This window comes from Pezoporus wallicus, unplaced genomic scaffold (assembly GCF_028554395.1).
Source record: "Pezoporus wallicus isolate ANWC-B61680 ecotype Strahan unplaced genomic scaffold, APGP_CSIRO_Pwel_v1 contig_13659, whole genome shotgun sequence".
Classification (NCBI taxonomy): domain Eukaryota; kingdom Metazoa; phylum Chordata; class Aves; order Psittaciformes; family Psittacidae; genus Pezoporus; species Pezoporus wallicus.
Genome location: NW_026636258.1, coordinates 280,367 through 303,600, shown reverse-complemented (window position 1 = coordinate 303,600; position 23,234 = coordinate 280,367). Strand labels below are relative to the sequence as shown.

General features: G+C 41.6%; 1 protein-coding gene across 1 annotated transcript in view; it reads left to right on the top strand.

The window, feature by feature from the left end:
• ALG13 (ALG13 UDP-N-acetylglucosaminyltransferase subunit) overlaps positions 1 to 17,504 on the top strand; it is a 28,274-nt gene extending 10,770 nt beyond the window's left edge. Inside the window, exons 12-29 of the mRNA XM_057399430.1 lie at positions 327 to 402; positions 1,092 to 1,200; positions 2,368 to 2,432; positions 3,258 to 3,358; positions 4,118 to 4,245; positions 4,917 to 5,154; positions 5,320 to 5,433; positions 5,645 to 5,801; positions 7,746 to 7,875; positions 8,343 to 8,378; positions 8,504 to 8,559; positions 8,816 to 8,826; positions 9,127 to 9,285; positions 9,522 to 9,727; positions 10,379 to 10,501; positions 14,641 to 14,681; positions 15,519 to 15,702; positions 16,534 to 17,504. Coding sequence (XP_057255413.1) covers positions 327 to 402; positions 1,092 to 1,200; positions 2,368 to 2,432; positions 3,258 to 3,358; positions 4,118 to 4,245; positions 4,917 to 5,154; positions 5,320 to 5,433; positions 5,645 to 5,801; positions 7,746 to 7,875; positions 8,343 to 8,378; positions 8,504 to 8,559; positions 8,816 to 8,826; positions 9,127 to 9,285; positions 9,522 to 9,727; positions 10,379 to 10,501; positions 14,641 to 14,681; positions 15,519 to 15,702; positions 16,534 to 16,799 — 2,200 coding nt within the window. The 3' untranslated portion in view covers positions 16,800 to 17,504. The remainder of the gene's footprint in view (positions 1 to 326; positions 403 to 1,091; positions 1,201 to 2,367; positions 2,433 to 3,257; positions 3,359 to 4,117; positions 4,246 to 4,916; positions 5,155 to 5,319; positions 5,434 to 5,644; positions 5,802 to 7,745; positions 7,876 to 8,342; positions 8,379 to 8,503; positions 8,560 to 8,815; positions 8,827 to 9,126; positions 9,286 to 9,521; positions 9,728 to 10,378; positions 10,502 to 14,640; positions 14,682 to 15,518; positions 15,703 to 16,533) is intronic.
• The last annotated feature ends 5,730 nt before the right edge of the window (positions 17,505 to 23,234 follow it).

Genomic DNA, 23,234 nt, shown 5'->3' with positions numbered 1-23,234 from the left:
CTTGCAGATGACATTGGTTTGATAGGATTTAGGGTGACTTCTTAAACTTGGCAGTGCAAGAGTTTAATCAGTCAGTGGAATCATCTTCATCGTTTCTTAATGCAAGCAGTAGCCCCCATTAGGGATGGGTGTTGGAACAAGTAAAGATGAAATCAGGGAAAGGGTTGTCCTGTACCTTATCGTAGCCGTGGCTTGTGTTTAAGGCAAAAATCTACCACTTGATGGCACCATAGTGCTTTTTCAGGTTGTGTGTACAGTTGGTTGATTTTAATCCTGGTTAGAAATTGTGCATTGTATCTTTTGTAATCTTATTTTCAATTGCTTAGACTGAACGACTGGGAAGGCAATGAGACTGACAATCCACAGGAAGATAAGTTCAAACAAGGCATTGAAGAAGAAAAGGTTTGTCAGTTAGGAAAGAGTTCCTTATGGTGTGTTCTTTTTGTTGCTGTTGTTGTATGACATTACCCTTGTTAGGGCTATACCTTCTTTTCCACGTTGTAAAATGACATTGTGGAAAGTGGGTGGCTTATTTTTAACATCTGCTTGTCACTTGGTTTTGCCCCTAAGTTTCTATTAAATTGGATAAGCCTTTTTCCTTTCTGATGTTCTCTTGTTCTTTAGCTAATATCCCTTCAAAGATGGAGCTTATAGATGTTTTCTGGTCTGCTGTTTGCTTTTCCTAGAAGTGGTTTAAATTGGCTCACTTTTGTTTGAACACAGTATAAATCACTCTAGAACAGTTTGAGAAACTCTGTAGAAACATGTTTTCAGATATAATAACTGAAACTCCCACCAACATCTGAAACTATGATTTCATTGGTCTAGTTGGTTTCCTTTGATTCTTTCCGAGTAAAGAACGTGTTAAATGTTAGTTTTGAGCTTGTTTCTAACCTTCCCAAGTCTTTTTGCTCAGCTTCTGAATGGTTAAATGTGTTTTCATATTCTTAAGGTTTAGTTTTTAGGAAAATACAGCAGAACTGAAAGTCTTGGAAAATGGCATTTGTACATTTTAAAGTGTTCCATAGATGCTAGCAGGGTGGAGACCATGCTGAGCACACTAAATGCACTTGTTTCAACTCTCTTTTTAGCATCTGGAAAATCCATCAAAGATGCCTGTTCCTTATAAAGTACTAAAGGCTCTGGACCCTGGGATCTATCGAAATGTGGAGTTTGATGTTTGGCTGGACAGCAGAAAAGGTATCTTTAAAAAAGAAAAACTAGAAGGCTCTCTGTACTAGGCTCAGTGTTAAATTTGTCAGAGAAGCTGATTCTTCACAACTGAAATGTGAGGGATCCTGGTTAACCCAGCAAATACTTGTAGATAGTACATCTTGCTAGTAGCTGGTTTCTTGGCTTCCTTTCAAAATATGAACTACACTGCTGCTGACACTGTACAGTGGTTACAAGGTTGCCAAAAATCTGGCCTTTGATACTTACTGACTACAGTATGGGAAATGCGAGGACTCAAAGCAGAATGCAGAATGTTGTATTGGACATCATTCAAATTTGGGAGGTTTTTGTTGCAGCATGTGTGCAAGGACTTCTGCTTTTTTAAGCATGATTTTGGCTTCAGAGATGTACAATAATGATCTCAAATTTAGCATTGAGATCTGTCAAATGAGATGAGTTTTGTCTTGCTTCCCAGCTCTCCTGGGCTTGAACTTTCTGGAAAGATTTCATGGTCTTTGTGGCTTGAGATAGGTTGCTGCTCTTTGGGATACACTGTGGCTGATCCATAAAGAAAGAAGTTACTGAGAGAGACAAGTTTTGAAATGGCATTTAATGTCTGACCCAAAGTGCTTTGCATACTGAAGGGCTTCAGCATTTTACAGCTGCATAAGCAGTAGAGGGTCATTAAAATTCTTGGAACAGGGTATAGTAACTAATTATCTATGTAGCGTACTGGTGTGCAGAGAATCCAGGCAAGGAATATTGAAAAACTATTGACATCCAGCAGCAATGAGACTTTAGGCAACGTTAGCTTTTACTGGATAACATCTCAGTTTTGCCAAGTGCCACCAGTACTGTGGCAAGACAAGACATGTTCAACATTCTTAATGCCAGGATTTTTATTAAATGCAGGATTAACTTGCAAAAGGCACTGTAGTATTAAAGTAGCAGTGCTACTTACTGCATTATCTGGATATTAGTGATGTCCTGTGATTTAACTTGGTTAGGGTCTGTTCTAAGAACATCTATAGTTATTTCACCATTACTATGGGGAATGTTCAAGTATGCATAGGAAGTACTTAATTGGCCTGTAACTTGTAGTTGGATGCTGTCGTGACGTACTTGTAGGATACATGAAGAAAGAACAGTAGTTTAAAGGCTTTTTCCTTTTTTTTATTATCCATTTATTTTTAGAGCTTCAAAAAACTGACTACATGGTGTTTGCTGGGAGACAGTACTATTTAGGAGACAAGTGTCAGGTTAGTACACAAAGGAGACTCAGTTACGATGAACTATTAAAACTTCTTTAAATGGAGTATGGTAAGCCTTAAAATAATTTGGCTTCGTAGAATTTTCCAAGGCTTTTCTCATTCTCTTCCTTGTAGCTATTAATCTGACTTCCTTTTTGATTTAATCTCTTTCTAAAATCTTTAAACATTGGGTAGCATGAAGGAAAAGCTCCTTGGAAATTCCTTGCAAACGGGAATTTGATGCACATTCTGTGAGTGTGGAGATTCCAGACCAAGAGCTCAAAATGCCCTGAGTGTGCCCTGGAGCTAGTTGTCTGTTAGATTTTCGCTGGGGGTTAACAGCAAGCCTGGACAGTCAGAGTAGCATGATCTGGTCTGGAAATGCTGAGAGGAAGGTCAGCTTTCTTTGTATTCTAATGTATGTAGTGAGGGCTTATTTTTTTATCACTGTTTGAGGTAGTCCTGATGATTCACTCAATGACTTGCTTCTAGCTGAGCAGAGCTTTCCTTTCCAGTTTCCTGTTTTATCTTCTCTTCTCCTTGAGTTCTTAAATAACAGTCTTCCTTGATGCTTATCTGCTTGGCACAGTGTATAAAAATAAGTAAAAAAAGCGGGTATTTTACCTCTCAGTTACTTATAAGAAGATTGGTTTTCTCTCCCTGAAGTTAGTATAGTGCTCTTTATTTTGCCTGCTATTTTGGAGAAGTATTTGAGACTCCTGAGCCAACATAGGATCATTTAGGAGCAGGCTTTGCTATCAGCTGTTTGCAGATAGTATTCTAAATCCCCTGGTAGAGTTTAGCTATTTTAGAGCTTCCCTTTTCTCTCTTCAGGTACGTCTGGAGCCTGGAGGTAAGTATTACAATGCTCATATCCAGGAAGTCGGACAAGATGGTGACACCTTGACTGTATTCGTTGAGGAGTTGGCAGAAAAGTAAGCAGCCTGGTGACACTTTGTGTTTAAGCTCTTTCTGGTTGAGTTTATGTATTCACAGAGGCTTTAAACAGGGTTGTTAAGATAGTTTGAAAAGAGAACCTAGGCTTTCAAATACAAAGTGAAGCTTTGCTTCCTTGTTGGCTATCACCCCTCAAAGGCAGTGTTTCAGGAGTGCCATTTCTAATGACCAAAATCGTTACTGTAATGCATTCTGTGAAATCTTGCTGCTTGCTCTTCTCTGAAAGATGGAAATGATTTTTGCACTTTGGGTTTAATTCATGAATAGCAAGCAGATTGCCCTCTGGTGTTGGTTTCTCTGGAGTTCTTACGTTGTACTGAAACAACTGAATAATTGGCACTTCTGGTGGGTCTGATCACTTCCTCTACCTTGCTGTTCAAAGCATTCACCTTCCTCCAAGAATTCTGGGTAAACTTAGAATTCAGCTTGATGACATACTGCAGAAATCCTGTGTTGTCACATGCTTTCAGATGTAGCTCTATAGGCATACATGTGCAGGGAACAAAGTCTTGACCGGGAAATCAGTGTGTTGAGCGTAAATCCTGGCTTGCCTTGTTTAATAAATAAGTAACAATTGTGTGCTTGTTGTCAGGGAAAGAGATGATTTATTTTTTCTTTATTTCCCCAAGCTCCCTACAGTCCCGTTTGTGGGTTTTTCTGTTCTCTCCTGTCTTACGTTGTTGTGCAGTTATACATATTATATCCTTGTGGCACCAACATCAGTATTCTTCCTGCAGGCATGCAGTTCCTTTGACAAACTTGAAACCAGTGACACAAGTAGCACCTGTCCTTGCTTGGAATATGGTTTCCACCAGAAAAGGAGGAACATATCAGAAAATATCAGGTGGATGCTTCTCAGGAATAGGTTTGTACAAGGTTTCTACAATATTCCTTTCCTTGTAGCCAGGGGGAAGTGGGGAAGAAGCTCATGGCAGTTTTAACAGTAGCAGTCTTTGGACACTGGAAGTGACTTAAGGCTGTGATATAAAACTTGGTCGCTACAGGGGTTTGATGTAAAGTGACCCTTTAGACAGAGGGATGAATTTGTCTTTGCAAAGGAAGAAATGCATTGAAAATACACAGCAAAGTGTGTTGCTCGAAATTACCAAGGAGAAATTTCACACTTAAAAAAAAGATACAGAGATTGGGTCTGTGAATCAAGCAGCTTGTTTGGTTTGATCATAGCAGAGGAGAATGGGTAGATGAGAGCTTCCCCAGCTAATAAATATGGACTATATTTGTTTGATTTCATAAAGGGATTTTAACACTGGTGAACATTGGTTTGATCAGCTGAATTTGGAAGGCATTCACATGTGAGATGTTTGCATTCTGCTCAGAACTTAGAATACCCCCTAGAGCCTTCAAAATAAGGGTATACTTAAAATGCATTCTTCTGCGATAGGCTGTTGACTGTTTTCTGAGTGTCCAAATATTGACACTTCTCAACTGATAAAGAGAACGAAGCTCTGGAGTCAGGTGTTTAAGGTGTAAATATATATTTATTTTTTTTTTTTCTGTCCTCAACTGAAACTGCAGAAATGGATGCAAAGACACGGAAGAAACTGCCTAAGAAAATCCGTGGAAAGGAAGTTTTTATGACCGTTTCTTACAGCAGGGGTCAGGCAGGTCTTCCACCCCGGCTACAGCATGGCATTTCTTCGGGGCACTCCACTCCACTTCGTAGCTCGCAGGGTGGTGGGAACATGCCACCTTATGAACCCTATCATCCTCAGAACACTCCTCAGAGACATAACCGTGGATTTGGGATGTCAAGGTATGCAGCCTTGAAAACCTGTCTGAGATCGTCACTCATTTTCTATCCATTCTTGCTGCAGACTAGTTAGGAGAGAGTTTGTGCTATTTAGTAGGTAAATCTGCAAATGAGTTCCATCTGAAGAAGCACTTCCTGGTAATTGCATCTTTTACCCTTTAAACTTAGGGGATCTGCCCGATTTATAAACAGGCACAACATGGTTGGCCCTCAAATAGCATTCTGCCCCAGTCCAGGAAAGAGGTGCTATCAGAGCTATGGCAATTTCTCCTGCAGGTCCTGGTAAGTGAATATAAACATCTTCACAAAATCTTGCTCTAAAAGAGCTGGGGAGGATGGTGGCACATGGAGAGCTGTGTTGGCTGTTAGTGGCGCAGTACGAAACAGTGGGTTTATTGTGCCTCTCCAAAAAGCACCGAGTAAAATTGAGCAATGAAACGAAGGTGAAACTCCAGATGGTGGCAGTTCTTAATCTCCTTCCTTGTTTTTAAAGTTCATACAGCCGTAGCTGCCGTCGAATGCAGTGTGTGAATAAGGAGTGTCAGTATGGGTTTGTGCCAGGGAATGGAGAGCAGCCTCAAGGACCAGAAGAAACTATAACTTTCTATGAAATAGAAGGAGAGGATAACACTGCTTTTCCTGCTTTGCCAGTAAGTTACTAACAAAGGATATGTTAATATCTCTCAAAGAGTTGGGAGCTGTACCAGCACTTGTTTACCTAAGTACACAGCAGGTTTGTTTTGTTGTTTTTTCTTTTGCCTTGGAATAAGCTGTAGCAGTGAATGTGTTCAAGAAGGAATAGCTGAAATGAGTCTAGATCTGTAAAAAAAAGCCCTGCTTGAAACCTTTTTTTTTCTGAATATTCCACTTCTTTCTCCCTCCCCTCACCAGCAGCATTTTTCTCTTTAGTGTATTTTCATAGAAGTAGGGTAATATTTCTCCTTTCCATTGCAGTTTGAGAACTAAACAAAGAAAATCCCTTCTTCCTGTGGATGTCTGTCTCTAAATAGTGTGGGAGAAAGCTGTTCATTTGTTTGCCACATTAATTTATCATTTGTCTAACTAGATTCAGAAAGCATATAGTGATAGCCTGGATTGTGCCTGTAAATTTGTATTTGTGATGTTTTGGGGCTAACATGTTGTTCCTGAAACCATTTCTTCTGCTACAGAAACAGGAGAAAATTCCAGATACAGACTTCTTCTAAAGCAGTCTTTCTGTGAGATAGTAAAGTGGCTCAGTGTAGTCTTAAACTTTAAAGTAAGTCTTTTATTTGTAGTCTAACCCTAGTACAAAGTTGGATATGCTACAAAGAATCAATTGATATTTAGGTAGCTGATGAGGAAAGCAGAAATTTTCTTTTTTTTCTTTTTTTTTTTTAAGAAAAACTCTAGTAGGTTTGAATTTTTACTGTGTTGAAGCAGTGACCTTAGTGAATGTTAGACATGCATTTGAATGAGAGAGAGGGAGTCTGCCCACGGCTGTTCCAGCAGCAGCCATTGTTTAGTTTTTCCTCATGTGCTAGATCTGTAATCTTTGCTCTGATTTTTCTTCCAAGAGTGTTGAGCCATAAGGACAGATTATCCTGCAGTGGTGGGGCATTTTTTTTCCCCCACCACAAAATCAATACAGCTCACTAGCTTTTCATCCCCTTGATAGACTATATATCTGCAGCTCCTAATGAATAGATTTTCATGTTCATTCAGTGACTTTGTACTGTCAATGCCAAAGCCTTTTCTCTGTCTCTCCCTTGTCTTGTTTAGTCAAGGAATAAAACATTTCCTGGGGAAAGATGCACATCACAGAAAACTCTGCCATCCTACTAGAGGCCTGGTGGGAGAATCTTCTGACTTAACCACCTCTTCTTCAACCTTGGAAATCTTACAAGCCTCTCTGAGCACTTTTATCGATCTCATAGTCACCATGTCTTCTGAGGAGAATGTTGGGTGTCACCTTAGCCATCACAAAAGAGTGAATCAACTTCTTGAACATCTAGATTCCTGCTTCAGAGAACTCTATCTTTTAAATTTTGGTGCAGCTTAAGGACTGACTTCAGCACAATGTTGTGTGAAGTGTTAAGGAGTCCTGTGGGAAACCTGAATGGGTGCTGCTTTTTGAAAGAGCCAGACTTGCATTTGCCAACTGTGACTAAAGAAAACCTTTTCCCATGCAATTAGTGTAGTGGATGCACTGATGTGGTGGTGGTGTGGTGGGAATGCTCCAGCATGAGGAAAACGGGAGTCTTTGTTGGCTGTTGTCTGGGGACTGCTCATTCCTTTTGAGCTTTGAGCTTGAGATAAAGCTGGCTATGTTCTGGGCGGGAACAACTTGACTGTATGGCATAGGGCAGTGGTAGGTCTTCAAAGTGAATTACCTGAAGTATACTAGGCAAAACCAAAGGTAAAGGCAAGAAATGTGTCAGTAACCATTTTGCTGCAATCAAAGTGCATAGGAATGGGCACACATACGGTAATTCTAGTAAGATTTGGTTGTAGCAGTCTCGGCCTGCTAGCCTGTTTCTACTGTGTGTGTGTGTGTAGAGCATGGAAAGGGTTTAAACTATTTCTAAATGCATGCTTTTGATTTTGCTCTTTAGAGCCAGGGTAGCCCTGGTCCCATTATCCATGGTACAGCAGGATTCTGGGTAGCAAGGAGAGGCCCAAACTCAGATGTGCCTAACAAGCAGATCCTGAATTCCTGTGAGGAGGAAGAAGCAAGTGAAAGTGGTAAGTCCTTAAAGGATTAGTTGGGTAAACAGAAAAGACAATGTTTAGAAGATCTTCAAATTGTCAAAGTAGGTACCTTGCATCTCCTAAAGATCTGTTTTTTAGGAGCTTTAAACCTGTGTGAGCACAGTATTTTTCTTTGTCTGCTAGAACTGTTACTTCTGTTTGAGCTTGCTATGCTATCACCTTTGTGATTAGGTAGGTCTGCAGCAGGCCATGTTGCTGCCAAAAAATGCATGAGTGCATGGTATAAACTTGGTAACGGCAACCTTAATACTTGGTCGAATAACAAAATGAGCATATCTTGAGAGTTTTTATATCTTTCCTGCACAAAAGATGATGATCCTGAAAGCAGCTCATTAATGGGTACGCTGACATGTAATTCTGGTAACTTCAGCTTTAAGCTTTTTTTCTTTTCTGTTTTCTTTTTCCCTTTGAATCAAAGCATCTTGTTCTTTCCCTTGTAGGGAAATTCCATGATGAATATATGTATGCATCTCCAGGTTAGTAAAACTTGAGTGTTTACTGCTAGGATGCTTGCTGACTGTAATGCACTCATTATGATCTTTTTCTGAAGCATTAGATTTAATGCTGCTTTTTTTCAATTAATTTTGCCAATGCCCTCCAGATCCTGACTGTGACACTGCAACAGTATTTAGTTCAGCAGAGCCTACGGAAAACTTGGTAAGCTTTAGTCACTGGCTGTTCAGATTACAAATCCCTGAAGTGTGTGGCATTCTTCATAGAAACTGTCCTTGGATCCAGGCATAACATAGTAGGTCAGAGACCTCTTTTGAAAGAAGGGAATGGTGGTTTTATTTATGTATTCACACAAACACACACCTCTTTCCTCCCTAAATATTGAGGGTTTTATCTGAGTCTGCAAATACAGTCTGCATTGCACAGGATAATTAATGATTTTCCACTTTCCCCTTTGCAGAGAGAAAGTGTGTAGTTGAGTGCTGTTTACTTTTTCTGCTCCTGACAGCACTTGCTTTTATCATGCTACCCTTCAAGTCCTATTGCAGTCAGTCTTACTCCTCCACTGTGGGACTGGAGAGATGTCACCTCTGATAGACCTGATTGTGGAATTCTTATTTTTTGTAGTCTGAAACTAACTCTTTAGTCACCTGCTGGTCTGCAGTGGTGTGAAAGCCAGTCCTGTGCTTGTCAGAATAAAACTGCTTTTGCCCAAGTTACCAAAGATGCCCTGTGTGTGTATATAGTCCATAAATAAACCTTTAAAAATAGAGGTATAGTGTGTGTGCCTTGGGACTTCTTTTGCCTCTTAAATGGACCATGCTTTGCTTTGGAATCCCTTCAGGAAGAAGGGGCAGTCTCTGTGTCACCTCAAGATGGAGTGGCTTCCCACAGCTGTCCCCAGAAGGTAGTATCTAGTACTTTTATGTGGTAGCCCTGTGAAGAGGCAACCACTCTGCTCAGTTAGTGCCAGTAGATGGGTTCCCTTTACCTGCCCCTTCATAGCTTCTTGTAGAAGGGTGAGAAGATGCTTTGCAGCTGGTATTTTCAAGCCAATTTTTAGAGAACTTGGATAGCTAGCTGCCTTACAGCTAGGACTTCCAAGATGCATTTATGTGAAGTGAGTATTTTCCAAGTATGTGACGTTTCTATAATCTTTGTCAAAGCAAGTTGTCTGTGAGTACTCTGACTCTTTTCCAGGTGATGGTGAATTCTGCAGCTATCTCAACCTCTACAGCTGTTTATGCTGCTCCAGCTACAGGTTTCTCCTCAAATTCTGTTGCCTCCAGTCCAGCAAGTGCCACAACACCAGTTCCCCCACAAACAGCAGGCCAGCCGGTTGTGGTATCTCCCCCTTCTATAGGGAGGCCAGGTAGAGTGTGCATGCTACATCTGTGGACTTGGATGTCTGAGGTTTATGGATCACTTGCTTTGGCTTAAAATGACTTAGTATTAGTTTTAACTTCACTGCTCACTTCTTGCTTTTGTGTTTTGAAGGATACAGTTGCCTCTGAATTTGCATGGGAACTGGAGGTATCTGATTTGGGTTCCCCCTTCACCACCTTTAGCCACCAATGCCAAGGGTTGTGCTAGACAGCTCTTTTCAGAAGGCAGAAGTTCCTGGCAGCTCCCTTCTCCCCAGTTTCCTACAGTTAATTATCATCTTGAGTTAAGATGCTGGTCCTGAGGCTTTACTGTCCCTTCCAAAAGAGTCTCTGGCTGTCATGGTTCAGGATCCACACAAATGCCCAATATGTTTTTTGTGGCCCTTATTTTGCTCCTCTGCTTAGTTACATGAAGCTTGCACACAGACATACAGTTCAGGCTTGTGAGACTGGAACCTTCCCATCTGGTTTTAAAAGCTTTGGATTTCTTTTAAAGTGATTACTAAGGAGAACTTTGTTAAAGTTTGTACTGAGGGGCACTGAGATGAGGAAGAAGTGCGTGCTGAATCGTGTGACTTAGCATCTCGCTCATTTGACGTGCCATTGCAAAGCTGACTTTTGTTTCCTTCTAATTGTAGCAGTTTCTTTGGTGCCATTGCCAATTTATTCAGCCCCTCTTCCTCCAGTCAGTGAGGTGGGAGAAGCTGGTGCCGTTCTTCCACCTTACTCTTGTGATCCTAATGGCAGTGATCTGCCTCAAGGTAATGACAGTATTTTGTGCTTTTACTACTGCTGCTCTTCAGCATGCTTCTGACTCGTGTTCTCCATGGAAACTTCACAGAATACCTATAGTGAGAAGAAATGGCTCTTGGCAGTTTGCAGGGAGTGAGAAATAATGTTATGGATGCTTCTGCTAAAACCAATTTCATTTCCAGTTCTGTATAGCAAGTTCATGTCTGACTCAAGTATGTGATTACCACAGCCTTAAACAGCATCTAAAGAAATGAGTACCAAGGCAGGGGGTGCTTGGCCTGTATTGTGCTGGTTCTTGGTGGAGGAATCGTTTGGCTGATAGCTGATTTAAAAAAAAACCCAAACAGTTTCCTTATAGTCATACTGTTGCATAGTTGAGTGGCATATTGCGGTGTTCTCCTGTATAGGTCCAAGAAGTCATTCTGTGGTGGTATAAATGGGGGATAAAATGCAGGGTCATGTTGTTCCATGTGTGCATAGCCTTCTCATGTACTGTTACACTTTCAACACAATCCTAACTGGTATTTTGGCTGTTAAGCAGTGAGCATGCAAAAACCAGCATAGCACCTACCGGCAGGGCAGCTCAGAAACAACTTTTGGCTTTATCAGCTGAAGATGGACTTCATTTTGAAAGTGGTAATCTTTAGTCAGTTTGCTCTTACAATATAAAAATATCTGCATACTGATTACATCAGACAGCTGAGCTTGCTAAGCTATGCAACGGCACTGTTACACTTGATGTTTTTGTTATTAATTTATCCCTTTATTCTCTCATTTTTATGGTTCACAAGTCCTAAATAGAGCCTGTAATTCACAGAGCTTTCTCTGATAACCCAGAGATCAAGCTAAGTGCCTCAGCTACAGGAAAAATGGTGCTGCTTGCTGTTAAGCTACATAACTTATTTTTCTCTAGATGAGGAATGCTGTAAGGCCCAAGTGTGCCACTGTTGCATCATTGCACACATCTCAAGAGGCAGATAAGCTGTAGCCTATCCTTAAGAGCAGCAGTCCAAAACTGGCTGTTCATGATTTTGTTGATCAAGTAGTTGATGTATCTCTGCACGCTGGTTAAAGTACACGGGTTTTTTTAATGTCCTCTATACACTGAAAGTCTGCATCATAGCTGGCTTGTTCTAATAGCTGTAGATAGAGCAGATTACGGGATTTTATCAGACTTACCACCTTTAGTTCAAGTTCCTGAACCTACCATGTTCTCTAGTGTAGAGAGTAGCTGCTCATTCGGGGGCAAGCAAGGGAAGGAACTGGCTGCATATCTGTAGTGATTGTAAAATCCAGGTGTTCCTTTTTGAACTCTTTTGAAAAGTGTAATTTCACTATCACTGTCTGACTTGATTTCTTCCCCAGCTCCCTCCCAAAAAAAAACTCATCCTTGTAACAGACTGAATTTTAGCTATCTGCCAGTTGTAGCTTTCACTGCATCAGAATGATGCAATGAAAGCCTCTGGCTTTTATTCTGAAATCTATTACTTTAAGATAGACCATGAAATAATTCAGTAATGCAAATTGTTTTTATGTTGGATTCAATGTGTTGCCATCTAACTTGGCTCTATTGACCCTGTGTGGGGCTTTCTTCGATTTACTAATCCTAGAGGGCTAAATTCAGGTAAGATAAAGAGCTGCTCTTGATATCTGCAGTGCAGGTATCTACATCTGGTAGATTGCAGAATAACTGGGCTGAAAAACTATGGATTCTTTCAGTTGCATTTACCATGTGATGTGCTTGTCAGAAGTTGGCAGGTCCCAAAACACTGTGGTGAGGCTGCTCAAAGGCCTGCTGCTTTCACAGGTACCACTTGTGTGCTCTGCAGGAGCTCTGCTTTCTTGCCCCTGCTCTGAGTTCCTGCTGGTGTTAGTCTTGAATATTCAGTTTTCCAAGTCCCTGCTGCAGCAGTACTGCTCTAGATGATACCATGCACACATCAGGGTTAGTGTTTTTCAGCTTTAGTTGAATGCCCTTAACTGAGGCTTCTGGCACTTGGGAGAATTGGGTGTTAAGTGGGCTGACAAGAATCTGGAGTGGATGTGGATTAATAACCTCTTCAGGCCCTGCCTGTGGCTCTTCAGTTGAGTCACTCCGTTTGATACTGGCCATGTTCTTTTTGGCATAAACTCTGGAAGCCTTTTTTTTTTCCAAAGGATTTTAAGGTTGGTAGTTAATAAGTCGTTGTATGTAGCAGTTACGTTGTCACACTGCTGCAGGATAATACGTGTGGCTTTTTAAGTTCAGAAATCCAGAAGCTTTGGACTGTAGTACAGAATATGTTGGTACACTTGACCTAGAGTTCTGTGTGCTTTGCTGAAGATACTTGCAGGCCTCGTATAGATGGGGAGTGTGACTTGTCAACAGAGTTAAATCCTGGACCTGGGAGGAAAACCTACTGTGTGCCTTAGTATTACTTGGTACATTTGCATTTGTTCCAGTCTTCATCTCTTGGATCTTCTTTTAGTGGTGCTTAGGGCTTTTGAAACATGTTTATTAATGTGGTGACCTTAGATGTCCACGCCTTATCTACTCTCTTGTGTTTGTATTTGAAGGAGCTGTTGGTAAAAGACTGCTTGATATTACTGTGCTCCAGAGACTGCAGTAGTGTTCAGGACTGACCAAAGCTTCCCATCAGCACAGCAAAAATTCTGTCATGGTTTTTGTCCTGCTTGCATCTAAGATGAGGTTTTTCAGCCTTCAACATGGTCTTCATGTTTCCATCTCAGAGTAGGTAGTTATTGCTTCATAAGGTAGTCATGTTTTAGTGAAGATTGACTTGATTTCTAGACATCTGAAAGAGGAATATAAACAAAAACTGGTCTCCTGCTGTCCTGGCTTCTGTTCCAGCATTCCACAGACGTCAGTATTTCCAGTATCAGTTTGTCACTTCAGTCTCCCCGCTCTTCCTTTGTACTGTTATCGGTGCTATGAAGCAGCTGTTTCATTGCACTCTTAGGCTTCTTTTGCATAGATTTGCATAAACAATTGAAGAACAAAATCAGGTTAAAAAATTCACCAACAACTTGTTCCAAACGTAGATGCAGTTTTAGCTGGATACTAAAAAAAATAGGCATTTATGTGAGGCTTATTTATAATGTTTGCTGGCTGTGGTCAATGTCACAGCCAAATCACCAGCACTTTGGGGAGTTAAGCTTAATGCTGTTAGATGTAAGGAAGGACCTGTGCACACTTCCTAAAATAACTGCATGAATTGTTGCCCTGATCCAATGTGCTGAGCAGTGAAAAGAGTTGAGAATTGGCAACAGCAATGAAGCAACAAATCCTGTGTATTTCAAGGTTGGGGTTTGCATTTCTGATGCTGTGCTTGCCTGCAGCAAAATGCAACATGCAGGGTTGGTGTGTGTGTTGGATGGGTGGACAGCGCAGCAATGTGGAGCCAAGGCCCTGATCTAGGTAGGAAGTGACAAGATGGTGTATGTGGTAACTCTGAAGGTGTTGTCAAGTTGAAGTTCTTTGTGGCTTGGTCCTTTGGAGCTGTCTCCCTGGTTTCCCTTTCAGTGTCCAGTGGTACTAAAGCAAAGTCTGTGTGCATGCACTCACATGCAGACCTACTGCTGTCGAAGAAGTGACTTGCTTTTCCTGAGCCTTTAAAACAAATCTGTATCTGAATCTGAGAAATCAACAGTTTTTCTGAGAACTGCACAGTTCCAGAACTGCATCACGGGATTAAAACGTACGTTTCTTTTCTTTTCAGTGCTCAAGCTTTAAAGGTTTAAAACTGCTTCAGTTTTGGACAGTTGGAAGTGTGTTTCCAAGTTCAGACCCCTGCTGTTCTTGGAGTGTGGTTTCAAAGTTCCTTCACACATCTGTGATTCCTTCTCAGTATATTATGTATTTGCCTGGGGGCAAATTATTCAGTACATGGAAAACAAGTAAAAGACTACTTGCAAGAAAGCAGGGAATGGAGCACCCTTGTGTGGAAAGGGAAGGAATTAACATAATCCTTAACTCCCCCCCCCCAATTTTCTGACTTGATACAGCAGTTTGGGAGGACCTTCAAAACTAGGTCAGAAGATCTTAAGTAAGAGTAACTTAAAATAAAATGCTCTTAATGTGCATAAATTTCTTCTGCTTCTCAGTTTGTACTTTTTCGTTCTTTAATGTCACGTCCTTTAATTTCAGATGCAAAGGTCTTGCGGTATTATTTTAATCTGGGATTGCAAGTAAGTGCTTTTAAAATGTACAGTAAATTGCCTGTAAAACCTGCTGATTTTCTTGACAAATGCACTGATGTATTTGAGATTTCCAGGTGTGCTAAATGCACGCCCTGCACGCCTGACTTAAAACATACAGGCTTGTTTGGTGGAGATAAAAGTATAGCTCAGGACGTGAAGTTGTAACTCAAAATGTGAAGCACACTAGCATGCATGTTCAGTTGTTTTACCTTAGATTATGGTGGTGGTTTTTGTTTTCGCTTTTGTTTTTGCAGAGAATGGTGGATAAGTACTGTTCTTCCGTGAAGATGCAAGGGAAGGAACCTCAGGCATTCTTAAGAAAATGTGTACTTAGACAAGACATCAAAGGCCATGTAGAGATGCGTGTTTTGAGTCTTTTAGGACTTGTACAACTGTGTTCAGACTGGTTAGCACAACTTGCCTGTGTTCTGGGAGCTCTTGCTGTGCTGAAGAGTTGTCTTTGCACCAGCAGGCATATACTGTGTCAGTGCTGCTGCTCAGGAAAGTAGAGGAAGTCATGTCAGCTTCTGCAGCTGAAGAAATAGGAAAAAATCTGTTTGTGACAAAGTTGATAGGGGGGAATCTTGTCTCTCTGTAGAGCTTTCTGACACAACAATGTGTGAGGTGGCTATTGCTGCAGGTATTGCAGTGTCTTTTCTGGTATGCTGTATTGAGGTGTTTGGCATGTGTAGTGTCTTAAGGGTCTAGAAAGGAAGAAATGTACTTCTTTCTAACTTCAGATCTGAAGCTAGCAGTGATTTGGAAGAGCAATGGAGAGTTTGTGGTTGTATGAGTGACCTTGTATCATTTTTCCTTTTCTCAAAGTATTACCATCAGAGCTATTGGCCTCCCATGATGTATGTAGAGCCAGTGCTGCCCCCGTCACCCGTGGAAGTTTATCCATCATATACTGAGCCAGCTCCTGCCCTAGATCAGTCAGTACCTCAGCTCTACACTGATGCTGGGCGAACTGGAATCCACCAGGTTCCCTTGGAAGCACCTGCAAACGGTTAGTATTTGAATGTAAGACCACATAGACAACAAATGAGAATGAGGGAATAGATTTCTCAGAGCTGCTTGCCTGCAGCTTTACTATCCTATGGGAAGAGTGAGGTTGGGAGGTCAGAGTAAACCTTGTAAGGGGTTATCACAAGTTCCTCTGCCGTTTGTGGTACTTTGAAGTATGTCACAGTCACTGGTGTAGCCACCAGGGTGTCAAGGGCTTTCTAAAGCCATAAAAAGGAAGAAGGAATCCTTTCTAGGCCTGTACCAGGTATGCTAACTTTAACTTGGCAGAACTCTTTCGAAACCTCTGAAGAGCATTTTTGCTTCCTGATGAGCAGATATTCAGGGTATCAAACCAGAATGCCTGTATTTTTTAAGCTGAGTTTTGGCAAGCATTTCAGCTTAAGGCTTATAGATATGCTTGGCAGTAAATAAGGAGTATTGTAGTGAGTGAGGAAAAAGACTTAATTACTCTGATAATGCTGTTCGGTTTGAGTGGTTCTTTTGCATAAATTAATGCCATATGGTCAGAGATCAAATAGGGAAGAAGATACTGGCTCTCTACCAGAGCCCTTGAAAAAGCTGCCACTCCAAAGCAGAATGCTACTAAGCAACTCTTGAACAGAGTTTTGTGAGCAAGTTGTCCTCTAGTCTAACTTAGGACCCCAAATGATTTTGACCCCTCCATTAGGAAGGGCATCTATGGGCATAAAATTGTCATCCAAATGGATTTTCCCTTTGGGCCACCAGAGTAATGCTGTCTTCATAGTAATGAAAGTCTGCATAAACAGGCCACAGTTATAGTAAGAGTGTGTATTTTGTTCTGTTTTTTAAGGTAACTTTCAAAATGGAGAGGCTCCAGCCCTGTCCTACGGGTCAGTGTATTACCCAGTCATGTCAGACCCCTTCAGCCAGCAGTCTCTTCCTGGGTTTGATTCTTTAGTACCTGCCTATCGCTATGTTAGTACCTGGCATCCAGCAAATCCACCCTATGGAAGTTCTCCACAGATTGCTAATGCTGTGAGTTCTGGACCAACGCAGCAAGTGAGCTATATTGCCTCACCTAACCCTGCACCTCATGATGTGCCTCAAGGAATGTAAACCAGAGAACCATAAACTCACTTCTTGCCTTTGGTTTATTTGTTTGTCAACTATGTTGATACTGTTTTGTAAATCTCACCTTGTCTTAGTGGGCTGGGTCAGTTGATTAAACTACACTCAAATTTCATGTCTCTCCTTAGGTTTATGCTAGTGATACATGACTTAATGTTTTAGTGGATTATTTAGGAAAGCATAGGAAAAGATTGTACAGAAACAATAGTGCAGGGAACACAAAGCTTGAGTTTGACTGTATAAAGTATGTGTAATAACCTATGCTATCACTAAATGAATATTGTGCTTCTGAGGGGTTGCACTGGAACATGTAGACACCTGGTTCTTGCATAGTCACTGAAATAGGCTGCAGTTACAAATGCAGGTAAAAATAGGGCACAGGGTCATTAGAGGATGTTTGAAAGAGGTTGGCTTTCTCAGATTCAGCAAATCAATGCTGCTTTGCCACTAGTGGTCACATATTGTGATAGCTGTATTTCTTCTGTCTAATTTTGTTCTGTATAGGTTTCATGAGTCTTGAAATGTCTAAGAATACTGTTTGAATATGTTGGATATTGCTCTGTGTTTGTAAGATTTGGTTTTTGGAAGCTGTTGCACAAATGATGGTAGTCTTGGTGTTTACTTTGCACTGAGAGCACAAAATGAAAGCATTGAACACATGAAAGTGAGTGGTCATTGGAGGATGAAAATCTTTGAAAGAGATTGGCTTTCTCAGATCCAGCAAATCAATGCTGCTTTCCCACTAGTGGTCACATATTTGTAATAGCCATATTTCTTATGTCTGATTTTGTTCTGTACAGGTTTCATTACTTTTGAAAGGGTAAGAATACCGTTTGAATCTCTTGGATATTGCTCTATGTTTGTAAGATTTGTTTTGTGGAAGCAGTTGCACAAGTGGTGGTAGTCTTGGTGTGTATTTTGCACTGAGAGCACAAAATAAAAGCATTGAACGCATGAAAATGAGTGGTCATTTATCACTGGCAGGTTACATTTCTGACAACTAGGCATCCAACAGCCTGGACTGAAGAGATGTAGTTGTCTTGTGTGGGGTAAAGCTGCTCCAGCCTTCTGTGAGAAAGTAGCAAAAGATTTCAGCATGAGAATGGGGTGTGGAAGGCAGTAGCTCTGGTTTTGCTGATAAGTTTAAGAAGAAAACTTAAGAGTATCTGTGCATGTAAGCTGTAATTCTTTCAAAGGACTGTCTGCACAGCCTTTGTCCTTGGTAGAAACTTGCACCATACATGCAAAACCAGCAAGAAGTGGGTGTGAGCTGAGCCCTCCTTGTAGCCCAGGCGCATCATGTTGGCAAAGTCTTCTCATGGAGTAATGAACAAGAGCACAAGCGCAGGTAACGCTGCTCAGTGCCAGAGGCCCTGAAATATGCTTATTTAGCAAATCTTTAATTCTTTGTAGAGGCAGTCTCCTGACTACTCTGACTCTTTCCCAGGTGATGGGTGAACGCTGCAGCAATCTCAGCCTCAGCAGGTATTTATGCTGCTCCACCTTCAGGCTTCTGCTCCACTCCAGCCAGTGCCACAACAGCAGTCGCTTCGCAGATAGCAGTCCAGCCAGTCATGGTATCTCCTCCTTCTATAGGGAGGCCAGGTAGAGTATGCATGCTATGGACTTGGATTACTAAGATTTCAGTTACATCTTCCCCTCCGTTCCCCTTTCCCCCCACCTATCCAAGACAAACGTTAAAAGGCTTGAAGAAAAAAGTCAGCTTCAGACAGTGGTGTAATTGCCTTTTGCTGAAGTTGCAATCACCATGCTGGTGTTCAGTGATTTTCTTATTTCTTTTTTTTTTTGTACAAAACTAAGTGGTGGTGAAAATGGATATTAACTGCAGAACTGGGAGGGGAGCAGTACATTTCCTTTGGTATCTGTTTTAAGTATCCAAAGAAGCAAAAGCAGTAGGAAAAAGTGACTCCTTAAAACTTTTAAGTTAAGTTCAAGCAGCACTTTTGGTGTTGATCCTATTTCCATAGAATTCTTAACTTTTTACTCCCCTTGCTTAAAGAAAATGGCACTAGACTCCTCTGTTAGGAGGGTTGCAAGCTTGGCTGTTGGGTTGTCTCATCAAGTCTCTAATTGCTGTACATGTAATTTGGCAATTTAATAATGGTTTTTCAAGATGGAAGAGCCAGTTTAAAAGTCAGAACATGATGAAGATTACCCTGAGTAGGTAATTTGATTATCAGCTGCTGTGCTGCTTCAAAAACCCCAAACCATGCACAAAAATGGTTTTACAAAGTTGTTGGCAGTCAGGACCTTGGTCTTTGCATTTCTGCCTCTTTAGGAGCATTTGGCTTGCACAGTCCTTTTGTGGAAAGCAGAGACGATACCATAGCTCCTTTCACTGAAAAACCATTCACTGCCCTAACCTCTTACAGGAACCAGTAAAGCGTGTGACTTACGAACTTTAAAATGGATTTAAGTGCAGTCTCCATGATGGAGTCATTAGGGATGTTTCCACCTCAGTCACAAGTGCCATCTGTCGTATCGCAAACACTCACTGTCAGGCACTGAAGTATCTTCCACTTTCATGCTGAAGCTATGAATAATGCCTCCTTTCTTCTCCTGGCACTGAGACAAGCCTTCCTTTTTTCTGCACAAATGGTTATCATAGTTACGTGTTGGTGGTTTTATCTTCTGGTTTTAGTGTCTCCTGCAGTCAGCTGCTTTTTTTTTTTCATTAGAAACACTGAGAATTCTGGAGTCAAGTTTTTTGTGTGATCATCCAGACTTGTTTACTTTGACACAGCATTTGATTATTGCCCCATTACAGTTTGGTAGTAGACCAATGCTCGGGGTTTTCATGCCCAGCAGAATCGTAGAATTGCCATGAACAGGGGCAGCAGGATAGAGCTTTCCGTATAAGCACATTTTCTCTTGAAACAAGCACAGAAAAGTCCATGGGTATTGAAACAAGTGCAGAAAAATCCATGAGTATTGATTTCTATTGGGAACAATTATTTTCCGTCAGAATTGTTCTTTCTTGCTTTCTTTATTGGCCTTCTTGGAGTATGTTACAGAGTAATGAGTTTTTAAAGGAGGAATTTGATCCTGAAATGTTTTTCATTTCTCTTCCTTTTGTGTGGATGGCTTTCCAGCCTTTAACAGGGAGAAGAGACGTGCAGCCAAGCCTGCACTAGTCATGCCTGCTGCCTCCTTTTCCACACCATGTTTTTGTATATGAAAGGCAGGGGCTCAAATTAACACCTGAAGGCTGTGCAGGAAGACTCCAGGAGCAGGCAGCGCCACAGTGTGCTCCCTTTAGATGTGAGCACTTGTGATTTCACAGCCCTTATAAACAGCCTCAGAGCCAAGCTCTTCTGAAACAGCAGGGTGAAAGAGGCAGTGATCAGCGGTAGTGTGTGTGTTTGGGGGGTGAGCTGCTTGTGGTTTTCAGTACGTCAGCCTCTTCTGAGCTGCTGCACATCCTTCTGCCCTGGGAAGGAGCAGGCTTTGGTCTGACCACATTCAAGACACTCGAGTGCACTTCCGTTCTCTGAGCACCCTTTGCTATACAGCTAAGCAGTGGTGCTTGGGTCTTGCACCAAAGGATGTGCTAAGCCTGTGCTCTGTTGCAGTTGGCTGTGGGTGCTGCCTTCCTGCCCTGTGCCCTGCAAACTGCCTCCACAGCCGGAGCACCACCAGTCCAGCTTGTCTGAGTGTGTTGACATCTCCTGCGCCACTGTTGCTTACTAGAGGGACAAGTCTCTTTCTGAAGTGTTCTGAGCTGCAAAATCTGTTGTTTAAGGTAACTATTACAAATACTGTAGAAGAAAAGCACGCTGCTTCTGCCTGCCAGCAGCACCAGTGTGCTGGCCTGTCACTCCGGTGCTCTGTTTCCCCTTGGTCACATAAGAACACCAAACTGATTCCTAGAGCAAGCTGGTTTTCTCTCTCAGTTGTGTTTCACACAGCTTCCAGTTCTCTCTGCGGTGCTGCTGGATATTTTTCTCTGTTATAAAATTACACCATCAATGATAGCAAAGATATTCAGTGTATTAATTCAGACCCATACTTCAGGAAACTGCTTTTTTCATACGGGAGGAAAATAAAACCCTTGGACTTGATTGTTGCAATAAAATCAGAGTTTAAATTCTGCAGGGCAAGTCTGTATCTAGAAATTCTTATACATGATCAAGCAACTGCTGCTTCCCAAGTTTCACAGTCAGCTGAGTTGGGGCAAGTATGAAACAGTTGACCCAGTACGGGCCATAGGCTCCGAGCATATACTCAGGCAGTTACTGCACTTGATCCATCTCTGCAAGTGGTGCAATCTACAGGAACAGGCACCCAAGTCCTGATGGGATGTGTTTATGTGTTGGGCTCATCAGGTTCATGGCTGTTTATCCCAGATGCAAACTCTTACCTTCCCTGAAGCAGGTGTTCTGCCATGAGCTTCAGGGTGCTGGGGCTTACCCTAAGTGTCATTCTGTTCTTGTAGCTGTGCTGTATTAGAGAAAATGGACTTTTGAGAGAAAGTCCAATATCCTCGAATGATGAAGTTAATGCACTAACTCCCTCTACACTCTCCTTTATATGCTTTTCATGTTCCCTATCCATTAGTGTTACCCTGCTCTTGCAGGAGGGTTGGACTAGATGATCTTTTGTGGTCCCTTCCAACCCGTAGGATTCTGTGATTCCAATCCAAATTGTGGTTTCTGGCTTTTTGAAACCAGTTCTTTTTAATGTTTTTCATAGTTAAAAGCCAAAAACCTTTGTTTCAGTGTTTGTGGTGATGAAGTGAATGTGTGATTTATATTGCTGCTTCAGGAAGCACAAGTAAGGGGAGGTACAATACACTGTGAAACTTCTTCCCCTGCCTCCCTGGTCACATCTGGAATTCTCTGCCGCAGCACATCTGTCTGCATCCGCAGGGACAGCCAAGGAGATGGAAGTCATTTGCAGGTGCAGTTTGGTTCCTGTTTCTGGAATAGGAAGCACAACTTGGGATTCGGGATGCCTGAACTTTGAACTTCTCAGCTCTCCGATGTGAGTGGGAATGCACTCATGTAGCTTGGAAATGTCTTCTGTATTTAAATAAAATAGCTTTCTGTCATGTGGGTATTTAGAGTTCTGTAGCTGTGGATCACTGTGGTCCTGGGCTTTGCTACAGCTTTTGGCTTGGGCTGTGTTTATTGCTCTCTGTGTCCCTGTCTCCCTTGGGCTGGAATCTTCTGCATTTCAAGGAAAGGGATCTTGCTGCTGTTTAACTTGAGAAAACTCTTGTTCTACTGGAGGCTTGACAAAGGGCCTCAGCTTTTGAAGCCTATCTCCATGCCTCCAGTGAGATGCTGTTGGAGGACAGCTTTACGTAAGCAAATTATGTTAATACAGTTGGATGCTGTTGCTTAATGACTCTTTTACACTCTTGGCTCTATTGCTGTGTATTGCTGTATATATCCCAGTGTGGCTGATGTAGTTGTGCTGGTGTAAGGATATCTTTGGGGAGCAAATTAAAATGGAATTACACCGAGACTTCTTTCTGCAGGAGTGACCGCGTTCACGTGGTGTGTTTTATTCACCAACACCTCCCGTGGTTTGCTGCTTTCTGTGGTAGACAGGATATGAAGGGGTTGGATTGTTCGGTGTGGATTTGGTTTTACAGAGCCAGGTGTTGTTCAGCTCTTGCCCATGAGCAGGAACACAGATTTGGTGGCCAGCTTTGTTGTAGGTGAGTGGGACTGTGCCATGTCTTTATGTAAGTACCAGTATAAGACCCTATAGAATTGGGGTCCTTACGTGCTCATCTGACAGCCCTGGAGAATCTGTGCTGAATGTGATAACTAAGAAACTATACATGCCAGGCCCGTTGCTGTTCATAAATGTTTATTATCAATAGGCAGCTGGAAATGTTACATCTGAAAAGGTAGAAACACCTTGAATTTCAATAGGCTTACATTTTGGGAAAAAATTAAATGCCTTTTTTCTTTATTTTCAGTTTACAGTTAAGCTAAAAATACACATAAAATAAATAATTTTATTTATTATGTACATCATTTCATTTTTACATGTCGCACATGGGGATGATGTGGAGGCTGCACTACAGACAGGAGAGATGCGAGTAGAAAAGTACATAAAACTAAGCGCTTGGTTTTGCTTTTTGCTCTTCCCCTCGTCTCTCCGCCTGTCTCTAGGGGTGGCTGTTACTCAACTGGCGAATGCTGAGCTCCCTTCTCTGTCTTTATCTTCTCACATCTAAAAGCTCTTTTGCCTGGAGCAGTTGCTGATCAAAACTAAAATAAAGGAGGGCAAAAAAAAAAGCCTCACCTTCTTATGCCACAAAGTAAATGGCAGTTTAAAACAAGTGAGTATGTTCAGGTGTGAAGCTCTTTCTGTGACAGCTTTTTTTTAATGAAGAGTTAATTTGATTGCTAAAAAATCTGTTTGCACAGTTAAGCCTTAGGGTCT